The 16,161-nt window shown below is 56.8% G+C and overlaps 2 protein-coding genes across 4 annotated transcripts; both read right to left on the bottom strand.

Moving 5' to 3' along the window:
- Positions 1 to 1,654: 1,654 nt before the first annotated feature.
- Positions 1,655 to 8,395, bottom strand: PLIN5 (perilipin 5). 3 transcript variants are annotated; one of them, XM_047705683.1, is made up of 9 exons: positions 8,264 to 8,395; positions 7,597 to 7,718; positions 6,923 to 6,998; positions 6,289 to 6,484; positions 5,341 to 5,423; positions 4,836 to 5,016; positions 3,871 to 4,070; positions 2,516 to 2,632; positions 1,655 to 2,318 (listed from the first exon to the last, which is right to left on the bottom strand). In XM_047705683.1, the coding sequence occupies exons 3-9, from the start codon at positions 6,980 to 6,982 to the stop codon at positions 1,788 to 1,790; spliced, it is 1,368 nt and encodes a 455-aa protein (XP_047561639.1). In that variant the 5' UTR covers positions 6,983 to 6,998; positions 7,597 to 7,718; positions 8,264 to 8,395; the 3' UTR covers positions 1,655 to 1,787. The 3 variants fall into 3 exon arrangements, with proteins under 3 accessions (XP_047561639.1, XP_047561631.1, XP_047561648.1); XM_047705675.1 differs by lacking the exon at positions 7,597 to 7,718 and having other exon boundaries at positions 8,264 to 8,368; XM_047705692.1 differs by lacking the exons at positions 7,597 to 7,718; positions 8,264 to 8,395 and adding an exon at positions 7,758 to 7,813.
- A 1,048-nt stretch (positions 8,396 to 9,443) lies between these two features.
- On the bottom strand, positions 9,444 to 12,449 carry LRG1 (leucine rich alpha-2-glycoprotein 1). The gene is made up of 2 exons (XM_047705707.1): positions 12,319 to 12,449; positions 9,444 to 11,142 (listed from the first exon to the last, which is right to left on the bottom strand). Exons 1-2 carry the CDS (start codon positions 12,369 to 12,371, stop codon positions 10,131 to 10,133), a joined length of 1,065 nt encoding a protein of 354 aa, XP_047561663.1. The 5' UTR covers positions 12,372 to 12,449; the 3' UTR covers positions 9,444 to 10,130.
- Between the last annotated feature and the right edge of the window lie 3,712 nt (positions 12,450 to 16,161).

Here is a 16,161-nt window from a genome sequence, read left to right as displayed (position 1 = left end):
TGAAGCATGTCCTAGGACTGAGTATGGTCACCTCATTACTTTCATACCCACCCCACGGAGAAGAATCCAGGCTCAGAGAAGGCAAGCAACTTGCCCGCCCAGGTGCAGGCCAGGCTGAGATGCAAGCCCAGGGCCGTATCTACTGACCCACCCCATTCCAAGGTTTCTCCTCAGTCCATTAGCTTTCCCTTCCCACTGGTCCTGCCACACTGACTCCCCCACTGTCCCCCAGTGCCATGCGTTTGCCCGAGTCATTCCCTCTGCAAAACACCCTTCCCGTGTGCCACCCTGCCCATCCTCACCACGCCTGGCCCTCCAGGAGCCCCCAGCCTTGTGAGGGAAGAGAAGACAAGGTTGCCTGTGGCTCTAAGTCTGAGTAGAAGGGGTTTAGAGTCTCAAGAAGGTGAGCTGTAGATTGTTGGAGCTATCCCACTGGGGTGGAGTGAGGGAAAGCTTCCTGGAGGAGGTGGCATTGGGGCTAGGGCTTGAAGATGGATGGGATGTGTAAGAGATGGGTGGTGGGGTGGGAGAGGACTCCAGGCACAGCCTGTGCACAGGCCTGGAGGTGGGGGAATTGCAGAGTTCGGTGGGAATGCGGCATGCCAGGGTAAGGAGTTTGGATAATTGGTTTGAGGGTGAGTGGGAGCCATGGACATTCCTGACCAGGCGGGGGGGTAGTTAATCTGGCTAGTGGGAGGTAGTTCAGCCTCCTAGAGCTGCCCCTGGGCCAGGTCCTAGGGAAGCCAGAGGCCACCCTGACCTCACCACATTACACTGTGGTTTCCTAACACCCCACCCAGCCACAGGGGAGTCTGAGGGGCAGCCAAGAATTCGGTCAAAGGATGGGAAGGCCCCCAAGAGACTGGCCCGTGGCCCTTCCCCTACCTCTGTCTGCCCCATTTCTCCAGTGCAGCTGGAGAAATCACAGCAAGTTCAACACCCCTGGGTCTAGGGAGGTTGGCATAGGACAGGCTGCCCTGTCTGACTTCTTTCTCCCTCTGATCCCGTTCTCTGCAGTTGCTAAGAAATTCATTTATACTAAAGTGTGAACAGCTTCCATTCCAGGAAGCTGCATCTGGGTGCCTAACCCTTGTGGGCCGGGCGCTAGAGGTGGGACTCGACAAGTTGTCAAGCTGGTCAGAGAGGCATTCTCACGCTTTCGAATCTCGAACCTTGGCTTGTGCCGTGCAGTCACACACCTGAGGTCCCCGGCACTCTGCAACTAAGACCCACCCTGGCCTGAACAGGGGCCATAGGCCTTTGAACAACACAAAGCACCTTTATTCCGGAGCACAAAACCCCAAAGGGCAAAGCAAGTGGGTCTGCAGGCCCAGCGGATACAGCTGGCTATCTTTGGGGACCCCCCAGTCCAGGGTGTACAAGGTGGTGGGGGAGGAGGGTGCTCCCTTTTCAAAACCCTGAGTAGAAGCCATTGGGCAAAACGTGTGCTTCTATGGGGGAGTTTTGATCGGTTTCTTGGGGTTCAGGGAGGGGGGCCACCGACAGATGAACCCAGCCAGGGGCTAGTGGGACCTGAATTGGGTTCCAGTCCCCATATGCTCAAGGGAAGGACTGGAGAGGGCCTGAGATCAGTGAAGCTGGTCTAAGATGGCGACTTCAGCACCCCCCCCCCCCCCCCCCCCCCCCCCGCCGCACTCCCACCCTGCACCCAGGCCGAGGCCACCGCATGGGCTGTTAGTGCGCACACGCGGCCACTAGGGGGCAGCAGGGATCTCGGATAGAAGCGGGCCTTCTTGCTGCCCCGGCGGCCCCGCGGCCCCCTCTGGTCAGAAGTCCAGCTCTGGCATCAGGGTGTGCTTGGGGGTACTGGGGGGCACGGGTTCCTCCCTGGGAATGTCCTCTGGGAGGGCTGGCCCGTCCCCGTGCTCGGCCTCCCAGGCTCTCTGCTGGGCCGGCCAGTCCAGGTGAGCCCAGCGGGGGTCGGGGCCCCCCACGACCTCGTCCACTAGAACCTCCAGGTCGGGCGGAGGCGCAGACCGCTCCACGAGGATGGGCGCAAAAGGCCCCACCAGCCAGGGGAGCGGCACGGCCTGCACCACCAGCTCCAGCAGCTCATCCACACAGGCGTGGGCCCGGGCCACACTGCCCCGGCCCTCGGCCAGGGCAGCGGCCGGCAGGTCCCCGAAGCGGCGGGCGTCGGCGAAGGCGGACTGCAGGGCGTCCACACTGCGCCGCACCTCGGCCACCTTCTCCTGGGCGTCCGGGGGCAGGCCCCGCACGCTGCTCTCCAGCGCGTCCACTGTGCCCTGCAGCTCCCGCATCAGACTTCGGGACAGCACCAGCGTCTCCAGCTCTGCCTGTGGGGGGAAGGGAGGGGCCTCAGGGTACCAGATGGCCGCCCACCCAGACCAGCCCCTGCCTGAGTTTCTCCATGCATCCTCCAAACAGCAGAGCTCAGCACTTGGTTTGAGAGAGTCTGGCCCCTGGCGACCCGGGCAGATCCAGAACACCCCCCCACACACTCCCCCTGCTCACCCTTTCCCTCCCACCCTACCTGGCTGCGGCGGCGGCCATTCTCTGGGGAGCGCTGGTTCCAGTCCTCCCAAAGCTCATGCACCTTCCCAGGGCGGGCAGGGGCAGTGGGTGTCACCCCGCACTGCATGAGGTTAATCTGAGGGGACGGGGATAGTGGTGGTCAGAGCTGGACCATTTGGGGGCTCAGGGGAGCCAGCATCCTAGCCTGGATCTGGTCTTGATAAACATCTAGAGAACATCTTCTTCCCTGCAACCTTCCCCGGCCTGCTGATCCAGATCCAGCCTGGCCCACCTGCCCGCTCTGTCCTCTGCTCTTGGCCAGACCAAGACCTGTAGGTCCCCTAAAACTCAGGCTCACTTTGCCTGTGCTGCTCCCTCTGCTGGCGACACACTTCCCTCCACTCTATGCCCCTGCCTGGTTCGCTCCAGTTTAAGTTTCAGTGTAGACGACTCCCCCTCCAGGAAGTCTTCCCTCCTGTCCAGGAGGTCGGGCAGATTCCACAACCCCTCACATGTCTCCATCCAGGGCCCTGATCCCCCTACTGCACCCCCACTGTGTCTTCGGTGCCCGGGACAGGGCAGGCATTAGGAGATAAATAGAAATAAAGTGTAGTTCATCTGCACTCTGGAATATGATTCAGCCTTGAAAAGGAAGGGCATTTTCACCCCTGCTACAACGCGGATGGACTTTGACGACGTTGTGCTCAGAGATAAACCGTCTCAGGGGCTCATAGGAGCCCTCTGGTGGGTGCTGTGGGGAGGACAGAGTGGAGTCCTTGGTGGGGCTGGGGGTGGGCTGGCTCTGGGTGTGAGAAGAGGAGGGGGAGCTATGGGCAGAGCTGGGGTACTGGCTGATGTGCGGGATGTGGGATCAGAGGAGAAGAGGGGGAGTCGGGGCTTGCTCCGGTGTTGACCTGAGTCCCTGGAAGCATGGAGGTTGACAGGCAGCAGGAGGAAGAGGTTAGGGGCGTCTGAACTTATCCAGCTCAGTTAAACGGGAGCTGCCATGGTCCTTTGGAGCAGGGAGGGATGGCCAGTGAGGGAAAAGGCAAGAACCTATAGGTTGGGGAGGGTTGGGATTGGTAGCAGGAAAGCAAGGGAAGGGGAACTTTTTCTCGCTCCTGAACTACCCTAACTGCCTGTAAATTCCAGCTCTTGCTTCCCCCCCCCACCGGACGAAACCCCTTCCCGTCTCCCCAGGCTGAGCCTTGACTCCTCCCTGAGCTGCCTCAGCCCCGAACACACACAGCTGGAGGCAGCCGAGCTCGGCTGTGCCTCCCCCTTCAGACCAGCTCAGGACCAGGTCCTCAGCCGGCACTCGGTCCATGTCTACTGGCCTGCATCGTGGCGGGGGCGTGGACAGAGGGCTCTCACCAGCTCCAGCGTCTCCTGCAGCTCGGCCAGCGTGTCCTGGGCGTGGTGTTTCTTCTGCCTCAGTTTCCCCAGGGAGTGTTCATACGCCAGGTGGCGGAGCCGCGCGGACAGGGAGCCCAGACGTACGAAGTAGCCCTGGTGTTTCCTCTGCTCCTCCACAGAGCCCACTTCCGGGCCCTCAGCCTCGGCCGCCAGGGCCGCTGGGGGATGGGACAAGGGAGGGGGTCAGCATGGCCACCCCGCCACATCTGCTCACTCTCCTTCTGGGTGGACAAGCCCACGGACTCCCTAATTTATCATTTCCTTTACCAGTATCAACTCACTTAACCTTCCCCAGACCCTAGGACGTAGGCACTGCTATTAGCCCCATTTACAGATGAGGAACACTGAGGCAAAGGGAAATGACGTCCCACGGCATGCAAGAGGCAGATCTGGGATTCCAACCCAGGCCCTCTTAACCCCTCGACTAAACAGTCTGTGAAGGATATCCTGCAGGCCCTTGGCATACAGTAGGTGCCTCATAAATGACTCGCAGCCTTTCTGCAGACGAGGGAGTGCCTTGACACACTTTTCCCAGGCCCTAAAGCAGGGGCTGGGAGGTCAGATCGTCTCTGGGGTCAGAGACAGGAGGTAGAAAGTTGGAGAATGGTGCTTTTTGTTTTGTTTTGTAAGATTTTATTTTTTGAGTCCTCTTTACCCCCAATTTGGGACTCGAACTCACAACCCTCAAGTCTCTGAGCCCCGTAGACTCTTAGGGCCTGTGTGGTCTGATTTTCTAGCAGAATGTGGGTTGGGGAGCCATGGATGGGGATGCAGACGTCAGGCCCAGGCTCAGCTCAGTGTTTCCTGCTGAACTGCTGTGTGGCCCTGCCCAATTCCCAGACTTCTCTGATCCGTCCCCACCTGGGATGCGGACTGAGCAGAAGGATTAGGGGCAGGGCAGGGCGGGAGGGTGGCGGCCTCACCGAGCTCGTCCTCAGTCATGGGCAGGAAGTGGTCCACCAGCTCCTCTGACTTGCCCAGCACGACGTCCACGGCGTGGCTCATGGAGCGCTTTAGGTCCATGCTCCAGCGGCGGCCCTGCCGGGCCAGGCCCACCATGCCCGTCACACCACTGGCCACTGTATCCTTGGCCGAGGTCACCACCTGGTGGGAGGGGGCTCCTTCCAGATTTTGACTTCCTTCTCTCAGCCCAGCTCCCTGGGGCTCGGTATCAAGGGGTCCCTGGCCCCTCCTGGCTCTGGGCCTCGATTTCCCTTCTATAAGATGGAGGCAAAGAAAAGTTCTCCCGCACGGGGTTGTTGAGGGGATGACGGGCCCCCACCTGCTAGACTCAGGTGCTGATTATTTTCGTCTGGCTGGTGTTTTTTGAGTTGGGCCCAAACCTGACTCAGCTCCCCTGTCCAGGCTGGTCCTGGGGAGGCTGTGCTGCTCCCTCCCACCTCCACCCCTCCCTGGGTCCCCACCGACCGTCTCAGAAGGTTGCTGGAGAAAAGGCAGCTTCTCTTCCAGCTTATCCAGACCCCGGCAGGCGAGGTGGTTCACTGTGGCCACTGGAGGGGAGAGGCAGGGAGTGAGGGCAAGGGGAGTAGGGAGAGGTAGAGGGAGGCCTGGGCCACCCTGCAAGGGGCTGGGGACCCTGAGGGTAGGGATGGGGCACCAGGCTGGACCCCACCACTTCTACTGTCCTCCCAGCCTCAGCCCTGCCACCGGGCTGCCACCGGTGCCAAGGTGACTCCCCGTTCATGCCCGGCTCAGATGCCCCAGAGAGCAGGTTCAAGGTCACCCAAACTGGCCGAGGAGGAGGCGGGGAAGGCCCTGAGCTGGGATCCTCCGGTGACCCCCTTCCTCGGTCAGATGTGAAGTCAAGGTCTTCGATCCACCCCCACCCCTGTGCCAGGCTGGACCCCTCAGCTGGTCCCAGGAGTCCAGGGATATGTGGGGCTCGGGACACGCAGGGGCAACGACAGAGAGGAAGACGGGGAGGGAGGTGGACAGGCAAAGGGACCTGAGGTGTGTCAGGCCACTCAACCAGGGAGGACATCAAGACACACAGGAAGGGGACAGAAAGAGGGCGGCCCCGATAAATAGCCAAGAACGGAGGTTCAGGCAATCAAACCACAGAGGGACAACCTACAGGGTGATGCAGGTAGAATCGGGGGGGGGGTGGGGGCAGGCAGGGTGTGGGAGATGGCGCTGGCAGGACTGGGGGAGGGTGAGACATGTGGATGGGGGGACAGACAGGTGGACGGACTAAACGGCACTCTCAAGGAAGTCCCAACTCAGCAGGTGCCCTCCAGAGCCTGTCACGGGGATGGAGCAGGAGGGGACGGGGCAGCTGGGACATACTGCAGGACCCAGGGTCTTGGGGGGTGGGACCCAGGGTCGTAGGGGGTTGGGGGGCAGGGTGGGACTCACGCTGAGGCTGCAGGTGGCTGAGCAGCGGCTGGGCGTGGTCCAGGGCGCGGGTGGTCAGGCCACATACGCAGTGCTCGGCCAGACGGCAGGCAGAGCCCAGCAGCGGGTGCCTGTCCTTGGCCGCGCTGTAAGCATCGAAGACTGCGGTGCACGTGGTCCTGACCAGCGGCAGGGCCACCACGCGCTGCACCACGTTCTGCGGGAAGAGGTGGCGTCAGAGGGGCCCCTGATGGGGCGGGGCGGGGGTGGGGGCGTGTGGGGAGCTCAGCCACACCTCAGTCCACACGTCCCCTCTCTGGGCCAGGATGACCACGTGGGCGAGAGGGTTGGGGGGACTGCGCAGGTAACCTGGGGCTTCAGCCTCCCCATCTGTAAAATGGGTTTCTAGGGCTGGGAGAGTCATAGGCGTGAAGTGCTGGGAGCGGGGTTGATGCAGTCTTGGGCAGAGACCCGGGGGTGGGGGAGGGAGAGACACTCCCCGCTCCCGGCACCACTGTGCCCCTTTGGGAAATGAGTAGGCTCTGCCACCTCCTCCATGGTCCAGAGGGGGTACCTGGCCTGAAGCTGTCCCAGAAGGGATATATCCCCCCACTCTGGCCTGTGCCCCTCCTCCATGGGAAGGGCAGCCCCGCACCTGCTGGTTCTGTTCCCACAAGCCGGTTCGGGGGGACCGGGCAGCCTCATCTTCTGACATGCCAGCTGCGAACACCCTACGGGGCAGGACAGGGTGAGAGGGGCCTCTACACACCAGCCCCCCTGGGTCCTGCCCAGGCCTTGGGTTCTGTCCCGCTGGGCTTGGTGACTTGGGCAAGTATTGTTCTCTCCTGCGACCTCAGTTTCCTCAAAATAGGGTAATGATGGGGCACCCGCGTGGCTCAGTCCGTCGAGCACCCGACTCCTGGTTTCAGCTCAGGTCATGATCTCAGGGTTGTGAGGCCTGTGTTGGGCTCTGTGCTCAGCAGCGGGTCTGCTTGAGATTTTTCTCCCTCTCCGTCTACCCCTCCCCTGCTTGCACACCCACACTCTCTCTCTCCCAAATAAATAAGTAAATCTTAAAAAAAAAAAAAATGAAGGTGGGACGTCTGGGTGGCTCAGTTGGTTGAGCAGCTGCCTTCGGCTCAGGCCATGATCCCGGCATCCTGGGATCGAGTCCCACATCGGGCTCCTTGCTCATCAGGGAGCCTGCTTCTCCCTCTGCCTCTGCCTGCCATTCTGTCTGCCTGTGCTTGCTCTCTCTCCCTCTCTCTCTCTGACAAATAAATAAATTAAATCTTAAAAAAAAAAAATGAAGGTAATGGTAGTACCTACCTCACAGTGTCATGAGGGACATGGACAATGCGACAATGCGTGCACAGGGCTCTGCACACAGCAGGTGCACACTAGAGAGCTCTGGCAAGGTGGGGACACTGTAGTGATTCAAAGCATGGGCTCTGGAGAGAGAAAGACCTGGATTCAAATCTTGCCATTACCTGCTGTGTGACTTGGGGCAAGTCCTGACTGTGTGACTTGCCTTCACCTCTCTGAGCTGTTTCCCCTTCTGCAAAGGAGAGGAGGTGCCTGCCGTCCCTCCCCACCCCCAACTCACCCTTCCCCGACAGAACTGTATATGCAGCCCCCTGCAGGGGTGGAGGGGGCAGCTGCAGAATCCAGGTAAGTCCACAGACTGACAGGGAAACTGAGGCGGCCAGCAGGTCCCTGGTGTTTCCAAAGCCACTCATCTAAGCGGACTCAGAGTGGGGATTTCGACCTGAGGCTCCTGCTCGCAGTTCTTCCTTTATCTCCACCCTGTGCCCTCAGAGCCCTGGTCCCCGCCCAACTGGGTCCTGAGCTTCAGCCAACTGGGCCAAGGGTCTCGGCCACCTGCTCCGCCCGTCGTCCCCCTCCCTTCTCACGCCGCTCGATCCTCTCCCTCCCACCCGATCTGGAGCCCCCAAATCTGCGGGGCTCTCCTGGACGCCCTCCGCGTGGCACTCACCTGGGCGCGTGCAGCCACAGCCTCCAAGTGCCCCTGCGGACCCCAGACTCTGGCTCCAGTCTCCGCCCACCGCTGGCCCCTCCCGCCTTATAGCAGCTCGGGGGGCGGGCTTCTGGGACTGACCAATGGGGAGGGGCCGGGCGGAGGCGTGTCTCGGGGCCGGGGCTCCAGAGTACCCTCCCCACCCTGCGAGCTTCCCTGGGGCTCTGTCCCGGTCGCGGTCGGAGTCGGGGTCCGGCAGGGGATGGGGGGAAGAGGAGGGAGCTCTGCAGTTGTCATAGTAACTTGAGGACGCTGGATGCCCCAGGATTGAGCTACTTTCCTCGGCCAGTTTTGGCCACCTGTCACCCTGCTGTTGCCGCGGAGACAGCGGGAGGACGATCCTGCAGCTCCCACCGCCTCCCAGAGGAGTGACCTTGGACAAGTCCTCAAAGTCCTTCTGGTTATTTAAAAAAATCTGCCATTTAACTTGGCCAGGAATCCGGGCCGGCCCATTCCCTTGGATCCCCATTTTACAGATGAGCAAAGTGAAGGATCCAATTCAAACCCCACTCGGCCAGACTCCAGGCTCCTCCCTGGCATTCATCATCATGCCTGGAATGACCACCAATGTGGCCATGACCATTCTTCCAGGGACCCCTCCCCCAAACACCCAGGGGTCCTCCCAAATCTGACTCTGGCTCCCAGCATGCCCAGCACTGTGTCAGCAGGTGGCCCAAGGTTCTGAGTGGGAGGAACACAGGCTCCTATGCTTTCAGCTCCACCCAGCCCGCCCCAAGCACACCCTGGGTGGGTGCCTATTCCCCCGGCTTGTCATGGGCCAGCATGACAAATTGTTCAGAGACCTGAAGCAATCTGGTTTAATTTAAACCTTCCCCAGGACACAAGCTCTGGCAGGAATCCACCGGTAAAATGACACTCTGGGCAATGGTCAGTGTTTTATTTCCAGTTAAGTCCTGGATGGGGGGAGGGGAGGAGGAGTCACGGGCCATCAGATCCCCACTGCCATCCCTCTGGAAGCTTATATCTTGCACCCCAGGCCCTGGGTCAGGCCTCTTCTTTCCTTCTCCTTCCTTCTTTTTTTTTTTTTTTTTAAAGATTTTATTCATCCATTTGACATAGAGAGAGATCACAAGTAGGCAGAGAGGCAGGCAGAGAGAGAGAGAGAAGCAGGCTCCCCACGGAGTGGAGACCCCGATGTGGGGCTCAATCCCAGGACCCTGAGATCATGACCTGAGCCGAAGGCAGAGGCTTAACCCACTGAGCCACCCAGGTGCCCTCCTTCTCCTTCCTTTTGGGGAGGACTAGGAAGTCAACCTGGGAGGTGCTTGGAACAAGTGAATTCTGCTTGAATTCCAATTCCATTCCACGGTTATTTCTTAAGCCCTCAGGTCTGACCCCAAACTGAATGATGCTGGCTATGAGGGAAGACAGACCCAGGCCCTGCATTCGGAGACCCCGCCCCCCGCCCACAAAGTGGGGAGGCAGAACCAGATAGAGACAACCCTTGCATAGCCAGGGCTGGGCCAGAGGGACCCGAGCAGGCTGAGAGAGCCTGGAGACCAAGAGATCTGGAAAATGGGGGAAAACATTCTTTTCTCTTTTTCTTTTCTTTTAAGTAGGCTCCATGGCCACCGTGGGGGTTGAACTCACGACCCTGAGATTAAGAGTCAAGTGCTCTACCGACTGAGCCTGCCAGGTGCCCCCAGGGAAAGACATTCTTGGAAGAGGGTACAGGCGGCTGGAAAGCCCCACGTACATTTTGGGCCGAGCGGGTCCTGGCAGCTCTGGGAAGCTGAAGGTGAATTATTTGCTGAGTGGCGTGAGCTGAGCTGCCCGGCCTGTCTCACCACCTCGGCCCCAGGCCTCAGTGGGACTTGGCTGCTTCCAGGAGCTTCTGGCCCTTCGAGGCTTCAGGCCCAGCGCAGCGTGTGGCATTCTGGGAGAACATCTTGTCTCTGTTGGCCACGAGCCACCCATAGAGGTCGTCCAGTTTCTCATCACAGATCCAGGGGTTCCCAGAGATGTCAAAGCCATCCTTCATGTCTCGGGTGGGCTGCCCCAGGGATGTCCAGAGCCCCTTGGGGACGCCGGTGAGCAAGTTGTTGGAGAGATCGAGCATATCCAGCTGCCGCAGGCCTTGGAAGGCGCCAGCGGCCATGGTGGCCAGCCTATTGTCGTTCAGGAAAAGGTAGCGCAGGTCTGGCTGGGGTGACAAGAGCCCCTCTCCGAGCACCTGCAATCTGTTGCCCTCCAGGTGCAGCCTCTCCAACTGCAGGGGGCCCCGCAGAAGATCAGGGGGCAAAGTCTTCAACTGGTTATTGCTGAGGTCAAGGATGCGCAGGGAGGTGAAGTTGGCCAACAGCCCAGGGGGCAGCGTCTGGAGGCGGTTCCCGGATAGGTCCAGATGCCCCAAGGCTTGGAGCCCCTCCAGCCACGAGGGCTCCAGGATTTCCAGCCGGTTCTCTTTCAGCACCAGGGTGTGGAGAGCGGCAGAGACCCGGAAGAGGCCGGGGGGCAGCCGGGTCAGGGCATTGCGGGTTAAGTCAAGCACCTTCAGCAGAGGCACCGGCAGCAGGAACTTGGGGGAGAGGCTCTCCAGCTGGTTGGTGGAGAGGTGCAGCTCCTGGAGGTTAGAGGCGCCCTGGAGGGTGTCGGCCCGCAGCTGGGTGAGGTTGAAGAACTCCACCACCAGGTAAACTGTGTCAGCGGGGAAGCGGTGAGGGAGCTTGGCAGGTGGGTGGCAGGAGACGGAGCTGCCGTTGATCGAATGGAACACCAAGCAGGTGTCCCGGTTTGGGGTGACATCCTGGGCTGAGACCACAGAGAGCAGCAGCAGGAACAGTGTTCTAGAAAGATGGGAACTCAGGCCTCCTGGGCTGCAGGCAATGACAGAAGATATACCCTGATTCATGAAAGGGTCCCCAGACTCTGCCAACTATTTCCTGTCTCCCATCTCCACACCCGGGACCATGCCCCCTCATGGCTCCCCTGGATTCGGGCAGTCACCCCCTGCTCCTCTCCTGGCTTCCACCCACACCCACCAAGAGCTGCCAGAAGTTGCTGCAGATCCGGAGAGCAGTCTAACTCTCCGAAAACTGAGTTTCTCAGTCTGACCCCTAAATGCTACCCTTCTCCGGGGCCAGCCCAGCCCCAACAGGCTGTTAATGATTTACAGTCAAATTTGCTAATTTCTTGCTAATTTCTTCTGCTCTGGCTTGTTTTCTGGGTCATTTCTTTCTTTCTTTCTTTCTTTTTTTTAAGATTTTATTTATTTATTTGACAGACAGAGACAGATCACAAGCAGGCAGAGAGGCAGGCAGACAGGAGGAAGCAGGCTCCCTGTGGAGCAGAGAGCCCAAAGCAGAGCTCGATCCCAGGACCCCAAGATCATGACCCGAGCCGAAGGCAGAGGCTTAACCCACTGAGTCACCCAGGCGCCTCTTCCGGGTCATTTTTTAGCTCCCTGGCTCCAAATTTTGAAGGTAGGGCCAGTGAACTCCTACTTATCCTGCAAAGTCCCAGCTCCAGTGCCCCCCTTTCCATGAAGCTTTCTTTGATTTTCCCAAGGTTTCTCCTCTGGCCTCCTGCTCTTTCTATCCAAACAAGGTTCTGTTTCTTTCTCTGATGGAGCCCCAGCTCCATCTCACTCCAAAGTGCTTGGGTGCAACCCAGCACTCCAGAGGGAACTCCGAACGTGAAAAGTGCATCCTGCTTTGTGCAGATCTGGGACAGGAATTTGGCCTTAGGATGGGGTGGTTTACAGTTGGTACCACAGTCCTTGGAAGGCTGGACTTCTGCTCTTCCTGGTCCCTCCAGCAGGTCTCTGGTGGGGTGTTGGTCAGGAGGTGTTGGTGAGCCTCCAAATCTCTGTCTGGCCGGGGGAACACCTGGGACTTCTGTAGTGAGTGTGTGTATGAGAGCACGTCTGTCTATAGTTACAGCTGTCGGTCTATTCCAGCCTGCAGACCCATGTCTAGCCCTGTGACTTTGGTACATCAGACAGAATGGTCTGCTATCTAGTTCTGCCCACCATGGGTGGGGTGGGGGCTTACCTCTGGTTTCGCTGTGGGCTCCAAGAGGACATGCTGGCCTCTCTCTTTTCCATCTGTGTTCCCTTAGCCTGGTGAAGTAGCCTTATACCTGCCTGGACTGCCCGCAGGGCCACCTCCCCTCCTAGGGAAGTCCTCACCCACATCCTGTTCCCGTTAGTGGCTGGGCTTGAGCCGAGCAGGGGAAAGGAGCTGGTCAGAATTGCAAAATTACTTCCTGGCAGGGAGAGAGCAGGAGGCCGGGATGCCTGCACCCTTTTCTACCTGCTTCTACCCAGTTCTTCATTCCTCTGATTCCTGCTTTTGGGGGTGGGGTGGGCACCTGAGAATCTCTGGGGCCAAAAACCCACTTCCCCCAACCCAGAAATCTAGGGTCAGGTTTGCAAGGCCACCATGCCTGAGGAATAGGGACAGCTCTTTAAGCAAGAGGTACTCTTTGCAATAAATTTGAGCAACCAGGAAGTTCAGTGAATAAATGAAAAGCATTTGTCTTCAATTCATGACATATTGTTGCTGGCTTTTTTTTTTTTTTTATGAAATCATTTCTACAAAATAAATTTCAAAAGTAAGCGACACTCGAAGTCTTCATGGGCTTTGAACAATGGCCTGGGTGGGATGAAACCTGGCCCTGGCTCCCAGATTCACTAGGAATGGCTTTATTTTGTGATCTTGGGCTAGTGGCTTAACTTTTTTTGGCTTCGGTTTCCATATCCATGAAGTTGAACTCAGCCTCCAAGGGCCCCTTCTGCTCTTTCTTTCTTCATCTGACTCTAAGGTGCTCTTTGTTTTGGATCTTTCTCATTGCCTAATAAACGCATTTGGAGGCTGCAAATTTCCCTCTGAAAACTGCTTTGGCTGCATCCCGAGGGTTTAGCTAGTCAGTGCTTTCTTTCTTTCTTTCTTTCGTTCTTTCTTCCTTTCCTTTTTTTTTTTTTTTTTTTTTTTTTGCATTCTAAACATTCAGGTGTGATGCATCATCTTCACCTGCACCCAGGACTTCTGTCACAGCTGGCCATGGCCTCTTCTCCCTTGCATGATCTCTGAAGAGTTTTCTCTCTTTTGAGCTTTGAGAATGAATAGGAGTTCTGTCTTGTGGACACATAAGTTCAGAGACGCACATGCAGGCTGACCATGACAGGCATAAAGAAAGATAAATGGATATCCTCATGAACCACAGATAGAGATACAACCCAGAGACAGGTGAAAACACAAAGAACCACACAGAGACACAGTCAGACAGAATAACAGACCATAGAGTTGGACACACAGAAACGGATACCGACAAAATAGGCAAAGGACCTGAATAGACAGTTTCCCAAAGAAGACATCTAGATGGCCAACAGATACAGGGAAGGTGTTCAATATCACTTATCATCACTTGTCATATGCAAATCAAACCCCAATGAGATAATGCCTCACTCATCAGAATAATAGAATCAAAAAGACAAGAAGTAACACGTGTTGGCAGGGGCGTGGAAAGGAGCCCTGTGCACTGTCGGTGGGAAAGCCAATTGGTTCAACCACCATGGAAAACGGTATGGAGGTCCCTCAAAACATAAAAAATAGGGATATATGATGGGGCGCCTGGGTGGCTCAGCGGGTTAAAGCCTCTGCCTTCGGCTCAGGTCATGATACCAGGGTCCTGGGATCGAGCCCCACATCGGGCTCTCAGCTCAGCAAGGAGCCTGCTTCCCTTCCTCTCTCTGCCTGCCTCTCTGCCTACCTGTGATCTCTGTCTGTCAAATAAATAAATAAAATCTTAAAAAAAAAGTAAAAAATAGGGATATATGAAAAAAATAGGGATATGTGATCGAACAATCCCACTTCTGCGTATTTAGCCAGAGAAAACAAAACAGTAATTAGAAAAGATACATGTGTTCCTTTGTTCGTTGCAATATTATTCACAGTAGCCAAGACATGGAACATCCTAGTGTCATTGACAAATGGATGGATAAAAAAGATGTGATAAAAGAACAGAAAGAAAGAAGGAAAGAAAGAAGGAAGGAAGGAAAAAGAAAGAGAAAGAAAGAAAGAAAGGAAGGAAGGAAGGAGGAGGAAGGAAGGAAAGAAGGAAGGAAGAGAGAAAGAAAGAAAGGAAGGAAGGAAGGAAAAGGAAGGAAGGAAGGGAACATGCAAGCAAGCAAGCAGGCGCCTGGGTGGCTCAGTCGGTTAAGCGTCTGCCTTCAGCTCAGGTCCTGATCCTGGAGTCCCAGGACCAAGCCCCACGTCGTCAGGCTCCCTGCTCAGTGGGGAGTCTGCTTCTCCCTCTGCCCCTCCCCCTGCTCATACTCACTCTCTTTTTCTCTCGTTTGCTCTCTCATTCACTCTCTTTCTCTTTCTCAAATAAATAAGATCTTAAAAAGAAAGAATGTGAGAGACACACCCTGTAATATTATTCAAAAGTAAAAAAGAAGACCATGCTGCCATTTGTCACCGTGCTATTGCATCTCGAGAGCATTACCCTAAGCGTGACAAGTCAGGCAGAGAGAGACAGACACTGTGTATTCTCACTGTGTGTGGAATTTTAAAAAATCCAAAACTGAGAGCAGGATGGTGGCTGCCAGGGGCTGGGGGACACCGGAAATGGGGAGGTATTGGTCTAAGGGCACAAACTTGCCCTTCTAAGAGGAGTACATCCCGGAGGTGTAATGTACAACCCGGTGCTTATAGTTATCCTTACTATGCATAGTAATGTGATATACCTGAAAATGACTACAAGAGCAGCTCTTAAATGTTCTCGTCACTTGCACAGGAACTAGGGAGTTAACGTATTCATTGTGGCAATCCTTGTGCAATCCTTGTGCACGCGTCAAATCACTGAGTTGCACCCCTGAAACTCACACAGTGCTGATCATCAGACCTCTCTCAGGAAGCCTGAAGAAAGGCACACGCACAGGTTCAGGAGAAGCTAAGGGATGTCATCATGGAACTTTGTTTCTTGGTTTACTATACTAACAATCTCCCCTGCGACAAGGGGGAACCGGATCTGTTTTGTCCACTTCTCAGACCCCAGAGCCCAGCACACAGCAGGTCCTTCATGGACACCAGTGGGAAGGAGGGAGTGGGAATGGGAAAGGCATAACGCCAAAGAAACCTTTTTTTTTTTTTTTTTAAGATTTTATTTATTTATTTGACCGACAGAGATCACAAGCAGGCAGAGAGGCAGGCGGGGGGGTGGGGTGTTGGGGGGGAAGCACCGCTGAGCAGAGAGCCCGATGCGGGGCTGGATCCCAGGACCGTGGGATCATGACCTGAGCCAAAGGCAGAGAGGCTTTAACCCACTGAGCCCCCCAGGCGCCCTTCAAAGAAATCTCTTAAAGTGAAATCAGATCCCACCCCCTGCCCCCCCCCCGCCCCCTGCTTAAAGGCTTCGGATGGTTCCTGTCCCACTTAAAATCCATTAGGCTGGGAGGGGGGTAAGATGGGGAGTTAATGTTTAACGGGGACAGAGAGACGCAAAAGTTCTGGGCATGGCTGGGGGGGGGTGGGGGCCCAACCGCGGGAGTGTGCTTCATGCCACCCAACTACACGCTTAGGAACGGTTCCAATGGTGCATTCGAATTTATGTGGATTTTACCACAATAACAAAACTTTACACTGTGCACCCCTGAGGCCGTTTCTGCCTGGAGCCCTGGCCCTCCTCTCCCTCCTCATCAGCACCTGCTTCTGCTAGACCCTCCTTTTGCTGCTGGGGGCCACTGTGACCACCACCTTGCCCCTCCTCCAAGCCCTTTCCCACCCAGAGGCTTGTGCTAGCTGTCCCCTCTGCCTGCACACCTCCCCACAGCTGCTTTCTCACTTGTCACCTCTCAGCTTCTGTGTCACCGTCTCTCCAGGCCCTCTTGG

Source organism: Lutra lutra, chromosome 1 (assembly GCF_902655055.1).
Source record: "Lutra lutra chromosome 1, mLutLut1.2, whole genome shotgun sequence".
Classification (NCBI taxonomy): Eukaryota; Metazoa; Chordata; class Mammalia; order Carnivora; family Mustelidae; genus Lutra; species Lutra lutra.
Note: the sequence above shows the minus strand (reverse complement) of the source record. Positions and strands in the feature narration are given on the sequence as shown.

What these genes read in the sequence shown, in the direction of transcription:
- PLIN5 (XM_047705683.1), bottom strand. Translation starts at nt 6,982, where the DNA reads ATGTCAGAAGATGAGGCTGCCCGGTCCCCCCGAACCGGCTTGTGGGAA. An exon ending in CATGACTGAGGACGAGCTCG is followed by an intron (nt 4,071 to 4,835) that starts GTGAGGCCGCCA and finishes CCCATCCCCCAG; the next exon opens with CGGCCCTGGCGGCCGAGGCT. An exon ending in TGCAGGAGACGCTGGAGCTG is followed by an intron (nt 2,633 to 3,870) that starts GTGAGAGCCCTC and finishes CCGTCCCCTCAG; the next exon opens with ATTAACCTCATGCAGTGCGG.
- LRG1 (XM_047705707.1), bottom strand. Translation starts at nt 12,371, where the DNA reads ATGGAAAAGAGAGAGGCCAGCATGTCCTCTTGGAGCCCACAGCGAAAC. An exon ending in AGCCCACAGCGAAACCAGAG is followed by an intron (nt 11,143 to 12,318) that starts GTAAGCCCCCAC and finishes CATTGCCTGCAG; the next exon opens with CCCAGGAGGCCTGAGTTCCC.